Below are 17,112 nucleotides of genomic sequence, written 5' to 3' on the forward strand. Positions count from 1 at the left end.
CCCAAGAGGTTCAGAATGGAGACTCTCGCTTCGGTGCTAGCCTGCCCCATCAAGGGTATGTGGGCGGCATCGCTAGATCTCTCGGACGATATCTGCATGTTCCGATCGCACCTCAAGATCAGAGGTTTCTACGCTTCAAGGTACAGGGTCAAACTTACCAGTTTCGATGCCTGCCATTCGGCTTGTCCACCTCCCCCAGAGTGTTTACACTCCTGGTCAGGGCGGTGGCAGCGTACCTGAAGCGCAGGGGAGTCAACATGTGTTGCTACCTGGACGATTGGTTCATTTACGGACGCACCCCGCTGGAGACACAGTGTCTCGTGGAGTTAGTAGTCCGTGCGGTGCGGGACCTGGGATTTCTGATCAACGTCAAGAAATCCAATTTGGTCCCGACGCAGACACCACTATTCTTAGGGGCCCAGATCAACCTCAAGGAGGGGATCGCGGTGCCCTCACCCGAGAGGGTGACGAACATGGCGAGGTGTGCCCGACTCTTGGCCGAGTCAGAGGGGGCGCCCGCTGTGGCATGGATGAAGGTTTTGGGCCTTATGGCCAGTATGGTAGACCTCGTGCCGCACTGCCGCTTTCACATGAGGCCTATACAACTACACCTTCTAGCCTTTTACAGGCCCAGTCGTCACCCAATATCCCTCGCGTTCCGATGTCGGAGATCGCGCGAGAGAACTCTGGTGGTGGACCCATCAGCCCAATTTGACTCAACGTGTCAGGTTCCCTGCCCCAGCGGTGCGACACGTAGTGACGACCGACGCGTCAAAAGCTGGGCTGGGGGGCCACATCCACGGGACTCAGTCTCGGGCCTATGGTCGGCCACGGAGACGGAGTTCCATATCAACCTTCTCGAACTTTGGGCAGTGGAGAGAACTCTCCAGCATTTCTCGAAGGTGATTGTGGGACCTCATATCGTTGTCCAAACAGACAACACAACCGTGGTGGCCTACCTCAACAGACAAGGGGGCACCAGGTCACCACGGTTATGCCTGCACGCACTACGCCTGATAGGGTGGTGCAAGGCCAGGCAGATTACGTTGAGAGCGATGCACATAGCGGAGTCACCAACATCCTCGCGGACGATCTGTCACGAGGAAAGGTGTCGGGACCTACAGAATGGTCCCTTGCTCCGCAGGTCGCCCAGACGATCTTCGAGGTGATGTACCACCCCTCGATAGATTTGTTCGCATCTCATCGAAATCATCAGCTGCCGGTGTATTGCTCAAGGGTCGCAGACCCACAGGCATCGCCGTGGGCGCTCTGTCCGTGAGACTGGGGAGGAATGACTGCTTACGCTTTCCCCCCGATCTCACTGCTCGCAAGGGTGGTGACCAAGATCGGAAGGGAGGATTGCAACGTCATTCTGATAGCACCGTTCTGGCGAAACACCTGTGGTTTCGACCGATGGTGGATCTACTAGCGGCTCAGCCGCGAGTACTCCCCGAGTTACCAAATCTACTCCGGATGCCCGGAGGAGAGGTACCAAGTCTACCACTAGAGCACCTGCAGTTAGCTGCATGGCCCTTATCAGGGAACGTCTCGGCGGAGGGAGGCTTTTCATCAGAAGCTGCTTCTCTCATCGCCGGGGTAGACGAGTCTACCCTCCGCACGTATAGTCAGCGTTTGGCTCCCTACTACGCATGGTGCGATGAGAGAAATACATCTCCCACTAGAGCCCCTGTGCCTCTAGTGGCAGATTTTCTGACAGAAAAGTTCAGGTCAGGACTTCAGCAGGCAACGATAGCCAACTATAAGTCAGCCATTCTCTCGATTCATCGGGATTTGAAGACGGGTCGACTATCAATTCAGATGGGTCCCTAAGTCTTCTTCTCGACGGTATGTTCAACGAGCGCCCGCCGGAAAGGAAGGTGGTCCCTCCATGGGACCTCAACACAGTCTTGGAGTATATTATGGGTCCCCTTTTGAGCCCCTGTCAAAAGCGACCCTTAAATACGCCACTCTTAAGGCGGCCTTTCTTCTGGCGTTGGCTTCGGGACGGCGCTGCTCAGAGTTGCACGCAGTCTCGAAGTCAGCCTCCGTATTTACTAACAACGGAGCGACGCTGTTTCTTCGCCTGGAAAAAAAAAAAAAAAATGAGCGAAGTACATTCCGACACTCGCCCCCTTCCTCCCCAATATTGGGCAGGGTTCGTCAATAGCCGAAGACAGGTTGTGGTGCCCGTGAGGGCGCTACAGCACTACCTTGGCGAACACAAACCTTAAGAGGGGCTCATGACCGCTTATTTATCACTCACGCAGAACCGCACGGTCCAGCCGCTAAACAGACTCTGGCACGGTGGCTGGTCCAGGTGTTGGTGGACTCGGGCGGCAAAAGACGCCGCCCCAAGGCCCACTCAACCAGATCTATCTCATCTTCGTGGCCTACCATAGGGGGTCCCCATAGAAGAGATTTGTCAGGCTGTGTCTTGGAAGAACCCGTCGTCCTTTTCCACGGTTTACTACAAAAAAACGTAAACCAACGACCAGGCGATAAGTTCTCCAGGGCTATTCTGCGGAGATAATATGGTGGTTGGGTATCAGGTGTTTTATGGACAATCAGAATTCCAACATGGTAAGAACCAGTGTTTCTATTTCAACCACTGAACTTTCAGTTCAGGGTTTTTGTCTGTTCACGTAGTCTTTCTGTTTCCGCCGTGAGGGGGGGAAATAGTTTGACCTCGCGATTACCATGCTACCCACTCTCCCGATCCTTATCAGATGCTGGCCAATCTTGTACCTCCATCCGTCGGTTACTTGCTAGATCGATCTTTCAGATGTTGATGCAAGAAGTATCTTAATCAACATCGGAAGCGGTAAGATCGACCGGTGTACTGAGTCTAGTCCCAAACAAAAATGTTTGGTAGACTCATAACCGTCGCGATCTTACCTTTCCGATGTTGATTATCCCGACCCCGCCGCCCCTACAAGTTTGGCCGGTAGGGGCTGCCCAAGTCGGATAAGGGTGATTATCGTGTGACGTCACCGAATGGGTGAGTCCACTCGGGGATCGGGGTTTTTGTTATTTATTCATTTATGTGGGACAAAATGACTATTGGTTTTTCCGCATCTCGGGATCGATGCAAGAAGTATCTTAATCAACATCGGAAGGTAAGATCGCACCGGTTATGAGTCTACCAAACATTTTTGTTTGGGACTATTCTTACTCAGTTCTTACATTGCAGATGGAAACATCTGTACTTTTGTATTGTGTATTAAATATTATATTAACTTTCAGTAGAGTTTTTTTGCTGCTCCGACCCAAACTGGAAGAAAGAACCCCAGCCCTTTAAAACTTGCCGATAACTAATCCTCCTGACTCAACTCAACCCGCTGATCTGATCAGCCCACACCCGTGTATTTAAACATTTTAAAATATGATTCACTGGATGGTATGGATTGGTCCAGGTATTTTGGATTTTCGGGATGCCCTGCAGAGCATTATTACAGTATGATTATATGATTGGTTGATTGTGTAATCATCTGTAATGTGTCTTTTGAATTTGTTCTCTATTCTCTATAGGTTTTAGCAGATTCACATGGCAATGCACTTTACCTTAATGAAAGAGAATGTTCTATACAAAGGCGGAACCAGAAAGTCATAGAAGAGGCACCAAGGTAGGTATAATTGTAAAACACAATTCATCTAAAGGGTTTTATTAAATTAAGTTTGTATGTAGATATTGGAAATATGATTTGTTAAATTTATTTGCAAAGTGACAAACAGGGTATAAGTAATGGCACATTCCAGAGACTAACATATGGGGTCCATGTAGGGAGCCTATGACTGGTACCCTTTGCTTAGTCAAGGGACATATCCTTGGGGTTCAGAAGGTCTTGATTATTACACTTTAAAAATTTATTTTTCACATTATGTAGTATGATGTTGGCAGAAGTTAATAATAAAAAAAGCTGTATGCTGCTCAAATGGTTGCTGTATGTCATCTTTAGTTAGCCTACCAAGGGCTACAAGCATAAATATCTGATCATGGTAATGGTTGTTTAACATCTGAATTGAGCAAACAGTTTTACTGATTGACTTATAATTATTTTTGTTTACAGTGTATTTTTAACTCCAGAGACTCGTAAAGCTATGGGTGAGCAGGCTGTGGCCTTGGCAAAAGCTGTCAATTACGTAACAGCAGGTAAGAGCCAAAATACTGCTCATTAAAAATGGTGTAAACCAGACTTATGATACAGTCACAAATGTTTTATTGTTTTGGCAAGTTCTGTATGCACAATCCTAACAATGACATTTTACCCTTATCTTTTAAAACCGCTTACTATAATCATAACCCTTACCCAAACCATTTACCATAAGTTTTTACCCTTATCCTAAACCTTTATAACTCTTTTCTCTAACCCTACCTTAACCTTTCATCCCATCTGTAACCCATATCCTAACTTTTTAGCCTTTAGCCCAGTCCTAACGTTTTTCCCTAAACCTAATCCTAACTCTTACTGTAGTGATAACCCAGCCCAAGTAATATACAGGACTGAATCTGATACAGTGCCAGTAATTCTCTTATGGCATTTAGTTGGTAACGGAATGCTAAAATATTCTGTGAATCCCCTATACTTATCTGCCTTGTTTCTTTCTTGTTTTTGTTTGCACAGGTACTGTTGAATTCCTTGTTGACTCACAGAGAAATTTTTACTTCTTAGAAATGAACACCAGGTTACAGGTAACTTCAATTTTGTATTATTATTTTGATAATCAAACAAAAGTTGTTGTCACTGTAACAATCAATATCGGCATTACAAATTCCTAATGCATTGTGGGTCCATTTCAGCAAATTTTAGTACAGTGAACGTTATTATTATAATACAGGGTGTCCCCCCAAAAAAGAGGCCCCTCATTGCGCCCTCTTTTTCTCCTATTTCTGAAAAGTTGATTAAATATATTTTAGTATGTAAAGAAACCTTTAATCGTTAGCTTTAATGATCCAACAATTATTTCAATCGGCTCACAACTTTTGAAGATATGCCCTTTTGAATAAAAGTACCCGTTTTTCACTCTGTCCACGGATAGCAAACAGAGTGGTTGGGATGGCTCATGCTGTGGAGTTGCCTGCACGGTCACCAGACCTCACACCGCTTGATTTTTTTCCTTTGTGGCAAAATCCAAGATCTTCGCAAACGTGTTACTGAATGCATTCGCAAGTATCCGGCGCACAAGGATGGTACGCAACGCAATTGATGCAATGAGGACCAGGGCTGAAACCTGTATTCGCCAAGGAGGCAACCAGGTAGAGGGCAGAGCAGCACAGTAAACTCACTTCAGAAGAACCAAAGACAAACCAAACAGCCTTTTGGGGCTACCTTTTATCCTAAAAAGAGAAATGACTTATGTTGTAAATAAAAAAAAGGAAGCAAGAAACAACAAAGTAAGAAAGTAAGAAACATAATAAAACAAAATGGCATAAATAAACAAGGAAAAATAAGTAATTGTAAGTAAAGCATAAGATGTCCCATTCGCATCCATTTTACCCACAAATTAATGACACTATTAACAAAATCCATTGCCCATAAACCCACCGGTAAAGCCCATTCCATAAATAAAGTTATCATTGAGGAATGTTTGATATTCATGCATGGCATGGTAATGTGTACTCCTTTTCAATCTTTGAAGTAGCCAAACCTTCTCCATGGACAGAGTGAAAAACGGGTACATTTCTTTAAAAGAGCATATGTTCAAAAGTTGTGAGCCAATTGATATAATTGTTTTGGTTTATTAAAGCTAACGACTTAAGGTTTCTTTACATACCAAAATTTATTTGATCAACTTTTCAAAAATAGGAGGAAAAGAGGGCGCAATGAGGGGCCTCTTTTTTTTTGGGACACCCTGTAAATGAAAAATTATTGACTAAATCAATTTTCCCAATAGGTTCAACTGTACCCAAATTATCCCTTAAGCATTTGTAATAATGCCAATATAGTTTATTGAAAGATATGGTCAAAAGAAGTTTTTATTGCCATCTGCAACATGAAAATATTCATATCACAGAAAATTATAATTAAATTTAGATTGAGCTTTCAGCCTGTTAAATGGGCAAAGTGGAAAAAAATTAAATTCATCATTGCACTTATGTCCTCGCAATCCTGGAATTGAAAAAGATTCCATTTGAAAATGTGTGTTTGGAACCATGATTTGTTAGTTTGCTTTTTGGATTGTGCCATATTATTGATGCTTATGTAGCCTTGGTCACTTGCCAAATGGGTTGGGAACTGCTGATGTTGACAATAGTAAGATTTAACAGTTATAGGAAGTATCACATATTTCCATGTTGTAAAATGCATTTTCATCATTTCCACATTCTAGGTTGAACATCCTATTACAGAGTGCATTACAGGTGTTGACTTGGTACAAGAGATGATCCGTGTTGCCAACGGTTACCCACTTAAATTGAAGCAGGCTGACATTCCTATCAATGGATGGGCTGTTGAATGCAGAGTCTATGCTGAGGTAAGATGTCACCCTGTGCTCAAATATAATTTGAAGATTGGTGGTTTAGATAATAATATAAACATCCTTAGTTGTATGCATTTTATTTGTATAGCTGAAATTGTAATAAACAAATTCTTCACTTGCACATTTGTTCAGTTGTTCAGTGTGTCATGTTGTGACATGATTTATCAATTATAATTTGTATATAAAACTTGTTTCATTCACTTTAGTATTTATTTCATATTTATGGAATGACTTTGTCTTTTCTTGTTTGTTTTTGTAGGATCCCTACAAATCATTTGGTCTTCCATCAGTAGGTCGTTTATATAGGTATCAAGAGCCAGTACATATACCCAAGGTGCGGGTTGACAGTGGTATACGAGAAGGCAGTGAAATCAGTATTTACTACGATCCAATGATATCCAAGGTAAACTTCTCGAATTTTGGTGTGAATAGTGTGTGTGGGTGGTGTGTTATGTATTGAACATTTTTGTGTGTATTATATTCACTCATTTGTTTTAAGAGTAAAATCTGAACTAAAAAGCCTGTGTTACTTTTGCCAGAGGTACACATTTGTCAAATGGCTACCGTTTGGTTATGCACTACACAACTGTATTACACCTACATGTATGTGATGAAATGATCTTGAGAGATAGCGGCTCACTTTTACACAAAGTGTACCTCATCTTTCAAACACTTTCCTTGGCTAATATTACATCTTTTCTACACGCTGTTCCTAAGACTAATCTCTGAATTTATTGAAAGTGTAGATTAAAGAATAATAATTTAAATAAAGATGAAAGAAAATAATAATGAGCATTGTAATTCCAAATTTTGAGAGATTCCTGTTTTTTTAAAGAAATTTTCAACTGCTTGAGTTTTACAAATTGCAAACATAAATTGTATTTATGTGATTGTTAATTTGGTGTCTGTCATGATTACAGTTAGTGACCTATGGACCAGACAGGGAAGAAGCATTGGAAACAATGAGGCAGGCACTAGACTCATATGTAATCAGGGGTAAGAATATGACATTGTTATTGGTGTATTAAAGGTAAAAAGTAATAATAATAATAATAGCGACAAGGCACATATCCACTCAATTAAGAGCGCTCAAGGCACTAAAAAAGTTGTTTTAGGCCAATATTCATATAAGTATTGTTGTTGTTGCAGAAAACTAATCCATAAAACAAGAGGAAAATGAGTAGCACTAGCACTCCTGGCTGTGCCCCCATTATTCAATTATGAGAGTATCATGTACATGTATATAGCAGAAATTTGAAGGCTAGTTGATTAAGTCCATCAAGGTCCTTCAATCCATAGTGAACAGTGTAGTGAACAGTAGAAGGTGAGAAAAAAATTAATAGGAAAAAGTTTTATTTTAAACTACATACTTTTGTAGATACAGAAAATGGAACATTCACTTTGCAGTAGAATCATGGTTGTAGCTAGCAGCGTTTGAGTAGTGAGCGGCACTTTACAGAAACTTAATATTTTTAGTACAGTTTTACAATACTGGACACTTTAGGATACATTCAGTAAAAGAAACATGTTCTTGAGTTTGAGTGGTGGACCCCAGCATTGAAATTAACCTTTAGTGGTGAGCTCCAGAAATAAGTGGTGGGCTCCACTACCCACCATGGCACCTTAAGTGGTGTGCTCCAGAAATGATAGGTGGGCTTCACTACCCACCATGGCCTACCTTGATAGCTACAGCCCTGTTTAGTAGGGTGGTGAGCTCCAGAAATGAGTGGTGGGCTTCACTACCCACCATGGCCCACCATGATAGCTACAACCCAGTGTAGTAGGAAGAATAAGAAAGATCATCAGACCATCTGAAAGTTGGATTGCATGAAAATGTTGGTAGAGTTTCATACAAGCCACAGTGCGGCAGACATTTACCTAGTACTTGCCAAATACTTTTTGTACCTTGCCAGTTAAGTTTACCCACAGGATGTTATGGTGTACCATGAGCTGACGCAACATTGTAATCATCTGTTATTGATTATAAGAAGTGTAACTTACCAACCATGGAAATAATTTGATTTGCACAAGATCATAATAATTCTTGTGATGTTCCATGACATAACAGCAAGTGTGCATAATTGGTTCAAATATTTGACACTCTTACCCATTTCTTGACTTTCTTGTTGTTATTTACAGGAGTCACACACAATATATCCTTACTACAAGATGTAATAGCTCACCCAAGGTTCATCTCAGGGGACATTAGTACCAAATTTCTAGAGGAAGAATATCCAGAGGGTTTTAAAGGTAAATGTTGAATACAAGGCATAAAATGGTGGAAGAAAAATTAGTGCAAGTAAAATGGTGGAAGTAAAATTATGTATTTAATTTATAGGACGCAAGTAAGACTTTGAGTACATTAAAGATGTGCGACCAGATTGTGGTCTGATTAACCCTTTGAACCCTGAATTTGAAATAGGCAACGATAGTGTGACCCTGAATTATCTGCATAAATTACCATATATTTGCCTAATTGTAGGGCATAAAATACAAGGCATAAAATGGTGGAAGTAAAGTGGTGGAAGTAGAATGGTGTAAGTAAAATGTATTAAGTTTATAGGATGTTTAAGTAAGACTTTGTGTACGTTAAAGGTGTGTAACCAGATTGTGGTCTGATTAATGCATTGAGTTTTCTACCTCACATTGAAGTCCATCACCAAAACAGTCTTATTCTCTAACTCTTAAGGCGTGTGATAGCAATGTTTGCAAAGTATTTTTGTGGGACATGAGAGCAAATCAGACATATCAAATAGCATTCTGAATACGAGGAATGTCCTGAAGATATCAAATAATTTTGATTTTTTTAAAATTTGCAATATAATACAAATTTTATGGCAAGTTATTAAAAATTGATATTTTTTTATTTGTGATATTTAACAGTCCATGAAGTAAACTTTATATATCTAATGATATGTACTTAAAGTGTATGTAGCTGGGGGGAAAAGCCGACCATCATTCGAAAATGTTGACCTTTCATATTGAAGATATACATTTTCCCCCAAAACACTTAAAACTTTTTGGGGAAAATGTATATCTTCAATACGAAAGGTCAAAAATTTTCAAATGATGGTCAGCTTTTCCTCTCAGCTATATTTAAGTACATATCATTAGATTTATAAAGTTCACTTAATAATTTGCCATAAAACTTGTGTATTATATCACAAAAAATATGATAATAAATGGTATATAATATGTCTTAATGTTCAGGTCTACAGCTGTCTTCCAGTGAGCAGAATGTATTAGCAGCCATTGCAAGTTCCCTATTCCTTAAAGATGCAAAGAAAGCCACTGCATTCATCAATCAAACAAGGTGAGCCTGTGATCAATGTTTAATAATTGTTAGAAGGCTTGTACTGATGTCCAACCTCAGAGATTTATCAGGTTTGTTGTACAGTTTATTCAAATGTCATTTGACTTTGTTGAAGTGATGGTATTGATCCAGCTGTCAATAGATGAAACTAGATGGAATTTTCCAACAAATGCTTTGAAACTTTTTTTACCGATACTTACGTTACTAAAAAATGAAACTGGCTAATTTCTCCAAAACATATGTGCATCAGAGCTACTCTGAGACAAATGTTTTTGCCTTATTATGATATAACCAATAAGTAATAATAATAATAATGTAGGGTTAAGTATACCTTAAGTATACCTTAATTGGCTGGTCCTAGTGTTATATGTTACAAATGGGATACAAACAGGATTTTGTTTTATATAATCATCCAATGAGAATATGATATTTGTAATGACTTGAATGAATGCATCAATCTGCCTATGGATCTCTCTTCTAAATCCACATACAGAGTTTGAAAGTAGCTTCTTGTTTGGATCAATATTAGTGCCTATTATTTTACTTGAAATAAATATACAATGTATGTGTTTATGTATTTCAGAATTCCCCCAAGAGAAAGCGAAGAAAGTCAGATGAAATTGTTAGTAACAATAGGAGAAACATCAAACACAGTAAATATCACAAAGAGAGGTGAAGCATATCAGGTAATGACACAGATTTGTTAAATCTTTATCTTATCCACATCATTAATTTCATGGTAGTTTAAATACCATTTCCGGTTTATTAAATCTTATTTTGTTTCATTTTGTTGGTGACATGCCAATGTATTATCAAAGTTTTCAAGCTGCTGCCATTTTTAGAACAAAAGTTTTATCAGGTTAGATGGTTTTGCCAGTTAAAGTGTTTTATTCTCTGATTATTATTACGTAGATAGTACAAAATGAGATTATGGGGGTGTAGAATTGTCACCCCTTGGGCAATTCAAGATTTCCAAGATCTCAGTTTATACATGAGTCAGAATTCAAAACTGCTTTTTTTTTTATCGTTCCAGATTTATATAAGCCCAAAGGTTAAATTTGAAGATCCATAGGTGCTAAAATAGATAAAATGCTCCAATTTGGATGAAAATTTTCTCAAATTGTTGGTACTGTTATCTCAATCCTAATAAAGAATAGATATAACTACCTGTAATGCCTCATCACCTAGGTAACCGTTCATGGAAATACTGTTAGGTCATCATCAGTAGGACTCAATTAACAGTGACCTATTTTCATGTGTTACCTAGGCAACAAATCATTTTCGGTGGTCAAAAACTATTCTTTATTAGAGTTGTCATTGCAGGAAAAACAATTTGAGACAATTTTCATCAAAATTGTAGAATATTTCTATTTCCGAGTTCCCTATTTAACCTTCAACCTTTTTGCTCATAACTCCACAATGATAAGTCATAGATAGGTGAAACAATGCATTTTCTGAATCTTTATGACAAGAGGAGTAATTTGGCATAGGTTTAGACAAAACTGGGTCACCCCTCTATGAACTTGCCCAGGAGTGACAATTTTACACCACTTGGAATCTGATTTTGTACCACACATAGAACAGAACAATAATCAACAAAGAAAAACACTTTAAATGGCAAAATAAACTTACCTTGCTCTGCCACCAGACTATATATTGCAGTTGGCTTCCTTGAGATAGTAAAGTCTATGTGTAATACACACACAATCAAAAGCAGTGTATCTGTAAGGTGCAGTCACTTCACATCGCATTGCACACTACAGATTCACCCCCTTTGATCATATGTGTATTTCATGTGAACGCTACTGTCTCGAGGAAGACAAATGGAACATATGTCACCATCATATTTGTAGGTGACCTCCAATGGCCCAGATTCAAGACCCAATTTACACAGAATTTCCATAATGGCACAGACAAATGTTTTCATTCCTGATGATTTTATATTTTGCAGGTGACAGTTGGTGATGCAAAGTTATCAGTTGATGACAGGTGGAAACCCACTAGTGATGTAATTAGACCAGTAGTAGATGGCCAAGAATACAGCTTACAGGTAATTTTAAATACTCATTGTTATATAAGTAAACATTGGTGAACATGTATTTGTGACATAATGTGGCTTGATATAGAATAGCGTACCTGCCATTAAGCTCGGCACATACACCATGTACACTATGCACAAATTGTTTAATTGTTGTGCAACTTTGTTAATGCATGAAGTGGCTATATAATAATAATAATATTGCCACTGTAAGGACACATTGACAAAAAATATTTTTTCCTATTTCAGTATATGGTCAATTCCAGCGAAAGCGGACAAAATTCTCTCTATGTTAACTTTCCACTTTAAAATGTCATTAATAAAGGAAATCACGTTATTGATGGAGCATATCATGTCACGTCCAATGTGCTCTCTTTGTGCATATAGGCCTTTACTAGCAAGTCATACCAGGGGACAAGTTATGATAGCTTAAATGAATTGGCGTTACCCACTTAATTCAAAGATAAAGCACCATATATGTCATTGAATGTCCTTCAATCAAAATGAAATTATTACCGTTAGAAAGACGTTTGCATGATCTCTCATCATGTGTAAAACGATTGAATTCCACCAAAGTTTGTGGATTCTAGAGGCCATTAAGTCAATTTGGCTAATGATTTTGTTACCCGCGTATCAAAAAATAAAATGATCGCTTTTGAAAATGTTAAGTGAATATGCCATAAATGACTATATCATGAAACGAAGTTTCGTTCTATAATTCTGAGGTCCAAGTGATTATTTTATGCAAATATGTTTTACCCATAAAATTCCATAAAATCAAATTTGACGTTACCCACGTATCAACTGTTACCCACGAGTCCAGCAAATATAATTGCCATAACTTAAATTAACATTTAATGACTTTGGACACTGAATTTAGTTTGACAAGCGCTTAAAATTGTAAATCGTAAAAATACGTTCACAGCTTTAAAAAAGAATCTACGACGGTTTAAACTTTTGTTAACCACGAATCCAGAATAGATGCTAACCTTGAAAAATAAGGAGATTGTTTATTTTAAGTTTAAATCAGCACATATTCAAGCCATGGGTATGCTATAATTTTGACAGTACTTACAGTTTATACACCTAAGAAACGCAAACCTCAAACGGTAATATAGTACTTATAGCTTTACCCACTTAATTCGGCGTTACCCACGAATCCAAGGATTTACTCAGTAAATTATATGTTTCTTATGCATCTTAACATTTTGAAAACATGCGAAATAGGTTCCAAAACAGTCCTGTTTAATAGCGTCCTCTTGAAGGTATACTGAAGCTGGCTGCATCATGAAGTTTTGATTGATTATCCTAAATTACCATTTTTTGGGTAAATGCAATTGGTTAGAGAAACAGGAATCATTGAAACACAATGGAGGAATAACCGCATGGTGGTTTCCAACCTTCTGTAATATTTTCTATTTTGCCGCTTACCAATACATACCTTCAAATATGTGTTACCCACGAACATTTTGGTTACCCACGAATCCCTACTTAAATTATAGTTAACAATGTATTGATAGTGTTTTAGTTCATAGGAACTGTCAAACACGAGTTAATAGAATATTGCTGCATGAAAATATGGAATGATTTTACTAAAATAATAATATAAAACTGTTTGCTCTGTCTATTTAAATTTGGCAACTTCATTATTCTCAAAATTTGTATACCCAAAATGCCATAATGATCCATTCTAAATATTCCATGTAGTCTGTATTTTGATTAAAATTCATTTTAGTGCCATTGCAGCCTGAATTATTGACATACGGAAAAGTATTTTTATTTTTATTTAAAAAATTAATAGGAATTGCTATTTTCCAGACGCTGTTACCCACGAATCCATCCGAGATCCTCATCCTGCGACGAGATACAAAATCTAACTTTATATTTATATGAAGCATTTATTCTAATCTTTCAAATAATACAGTAATGTTAAATGACAGCCACTTTGGAAAGAGTTCAAGAATTGACACAATCTTAACTGTACACCTGGTTCTTTCTTAAAAGTTGTAATAACCAAAATATTTCTTTGTAGATATATGTAATAAAATTCTATTTTACGCTCAAAGTCTTCACCGATTTCTAGTGTATATGAGTCACATATAAAATATTGAAAGATATTAAAGAAAGTGAAATTTTATGGCGTATAACAGGTGAAAAATGCTTGAATTGTGGGTAACATGCATATGCGCATTTAACACTTTATTTGGTCTAGCAAGAAAAGTTATTTTTCAATCCGATGGCACTTCCACCTGATGATTCACTAGACATGATCGCCTCATTTGATAAGTCTAGAATTGAAAAGGAAAACATTTTCAAAATGGCCCCCAGAGAGAATTTTGGCCCGCTTTGGCTGGAATTGACCATATAGTATTATCATCTGGGACAAAGTTAATGATTGACAGTAAGAATCAAGCTATTTATTGAATACTGTGAAATGTTTTCGTGGGACATTAATTAAGTGCCTGTAGAAATGACCAATAAGAGATTTTGCAGTCAATGCCATTGAGAGAATGTGAAGTGCAATATAAGGAAGCACAAAAAGAATACATATGTAGGTATCATGACCAAGGAAGAAAGAGTAGTGTTACAGAGATGAAGACAAATCTAGAATGGGAGCCCCTGAAGTATGCAGGAAGATAGCAAGAGTGACAATATTCCATGGGTTTTCTCGCCATCCCAGTGCAATTGGTCCTATGCCCGGTCCAATGCTCATCAAGCCATTCTACAAACAAAAACTGCTACAAATTCTTGTTTATTCCAAAAACATTGGTGGACTGGAACTCTGTACCTTCCTACATAATGTCAGTAGAAGACAAAGACAAGTTTAAGGCTGTGTTATACCAGCACTACATCAGCCAGACTGAGTAACCAACTTGTTCTGCACCATTCCTGCTAGATTATTTCCTTTGAGGGGTGTTTGCCAGTATTGAAATTAGAACCAGAACCACTACAGTAGGAATTCCAATTGAATGAACACAGCTTTCAACAGCTGTACTCAATCCAACCGTGATCGTATATCGCGTATTTCAAACTACAACATGAATGCATGACCTTGGATACAAATACTAACCAATCACGAGTGCTTTGGCATGGTTGGATTCACTTCCGCGTCACTCACGCACAGTTGTACATGCTGGCGTCCATAACGCAATGTACGCAAAAAACATCACGCTATGTCGGGCTGTGTTCATTCAATTGGAATTCCGACTGTAATAAGCCGTTTGCTGTTAATCATGTACTATCAATTCCTTTATTACTCTTCATCTTCCTTGTCAATTGCCCACAGATTAAATCCCATGGTGCTACTGGAGCTATGCAACTTCAATTTAGAGGAACAGTGGTAAGTATGGCTCGGGTTTTTTGTCTGTTTTTATCTACACATCACATTTGTCTGTGTATGAAAAGTTCATGGGAAGATTACTCACAAATGAGAAGAAGCCTTGTTCATTTTGGTTTAAATCAAGAATCTTTATAGTAAAATCTCAATGCTATATTACATAAAGCAGTCAATTAGAGGAAACTTCTTTCATATTACAGGAACATAGACCACACAAGAAAAGCCAAGATCTACTTCTCATATCAGTCAAGCCAATAATCCATGTTTCGATGAATTTTCGCTAAATACTATCATTTTGTGTTTGAATTTCAGTTTCCAGTGAGTGTTGTGAGGAAAGAAATTGCTGAATTACAATCCCTGATGCCAGAGAAGCCCAAACCTGATCTTAGCAAAGAAGTAATATCACCCATGCCTGGAAAGATTCATTCAATCAATGTTGTAGAAGGACAAATGGTAGGTTTTATTTGTTTGCTTACAGGCAGGCAGGTCGCATCACCCATTTTTGCTTCTGTTTTCTGCTCTTTTCCTTTGTTCAACATATATCTGTCCGTCTTTCTGTCTGTTAACTCACCTCACATTCTTGTTTTCCTTCTTTTTGATGTTTTCTACTCATCTTTCTTACCGTGTTTTTATCCTCGAATAGCAGCTGCCATTAGAAGAACATATTATATTGTTATTTGCTATTATAAACAAATATTATGAGGTTTGATGGATGAGCTTTTTGAGAAATAATACATTGACAACATATATTTCTGGTTCTATACGTCGTCCCAGTTTGGAGGGTAGTTTCAGGCAGGCAGCGGATGACATGATCGAGCCGGCAACTCGTGAAACCGCCCGGCCGTATGGCATTTTCGATATACTCGTTAGTTTTGTGGGGTTCATTATCGAACCCCAACGGTTTTAGCTTGTATTTATATTATTTATCAACCCAGGCCTATTTGTTTGTGATATTTCAAGCGCTTAAAATTTCAAAATAATCCCATTCAATTACACGGTTGACGATGAAAATTTACTGAATTTAGGGAATGCACGTCATACACCACCTGCAATCTCAGAAAATATTGTTCGAACACTTTAAAGGCCTTATTGGGAATAGTCCCCCTTCTACCCCCGTACAATGTTGGCATACCCAATATGCTCATCTTCACATATCTTCTCCCAACATTGATTGGTGGGGAAAGGGAGGGATATGCTTAAGATGAACATTGAGAGAACTCTATTATAAATCTTAGTTTCCAGTGACTCATATAGCGTGCGCACTATACTAAGATGAACATGGGAATTACAGTGGGTGTTCGAACACATTTTTTCCGGGATTGTGGTTTCAGGTGTGGGTGCATGTGTATGTGTTTATGTACTGTTGGTTAAAATTTGGTCGCATGAAAATTCAAATCATATTGCAACCATTATTATGTTTTGGTGAATCCAAGTGTGTGAAAATAATGGATCCAAAACATAATAATGATAAAATTGGATGCTTTACGCCCAATATTGATTGCTTTCGCTATGAGTTTTAAAATATTGGACACGACATATAAATATGGGCTCAATTGATTCAATTTTATATTAAACTTGGGTCATAGCTGCACTATGGGAATCTTCATTTATTGGTGGTGTTCAAAGTCACATACTGAAGTTTGAGGTCAATATGTAAAACAGGCTGAAATTTTATTTTATGAAATCCATGCCCAAAATAGCTCTCCTTGAGCCTTCAAATAGGCTAAAAAGTTGCTGTGAGTCGCGATTTGTCCGTATTGTTTTGATAGTAACCAAGTGGTTTCAGGATTTTTTTTAAACCCCAATCACAAGTCTGATAATGACACATGTTTCTTTTATCTCAGGTTACAGAAGCCCAAGAAGTCTGTGTAGTAGAAGCTATGAAGATGCACAATAGTTTGTTTACTTCTAGTAGTGGAAAGGTAAGCCAGTCAGTACAAGATGCAC

General features: G+C 38.4%; 1 protein-coding gene across 2 annotated transcripts in view; it reads left to right on the forward strand.

The window, feature by feature from the left end:
• Positions 1-17,112, forward strand: part of LOC140156085 (propionyl-CoA carboxylase alpha chain, mitochondrial-like) — a 38,629-nt gene that overhangs the window by 15,788 nt on the left and 5,729 nt on the right. For both annotated transcript variants that reach the window (XM_072179203.1, XM_072179204.1), the window contains 13 exons: positions 3,529-3,623; positions 4,068-4,150; positions 4,623-4,690; positions 6,328-6,471; positions 6,737-6,880; positions 7,398-7,473; positions 8,617-8,727; positions 9,688-9,790; positions 10,374-10,476; positions 11,742-11,840; positions 15,115-15,168; positions 15,478-15,618; positions 17,010-17,087. In XM_072179203.1, the coding sequence (XP_072035304.1) occupies positions 3,529-3,623; positions 4,068-4,150; positions 4,623-4,690; positions 6,328-6,471; positions 6,737-6,880; positions 7,398-7,473; positions 8,617-8,727; positions 9,688-9,790; positions 10,374-10,476; positions 11,742-11,840; positions 15,115-15,168; positions 15,478-15,618; positions 17,010-17,087 (1,299 nt within the window). The remainder of the gene's footprint in view (positions 1-3,528; positions 3,624-4,067; positions 4,151-4,622; positions 4,691-6,327; positions 6,472-6,736; positions 6,881-7,397; positions 7,474-8,616; positions 8,728-9,687; positions 9,791-10,373; positions 10,477-11,741; positions 11,841-15,114; positions 15,169-15,477; positions 15,619-17,009; positions 17,088-17,112) is intronic.

The sequence above is a fragment of the Amphiura filiformis genome, chromosome 6 (assembly GCF_039555335.1).
Source record: "Amphiura filiformis chromosome 6, Afil_fr2py, whole genome shotgun sequence".
NCBI classification, from domain to species: Eukaryota; Metazoa; Echinodermata; class Ophiuroidea; order Amphilepidida; family Amphiuridae; genus Amphiura; species Amphiura filiformis.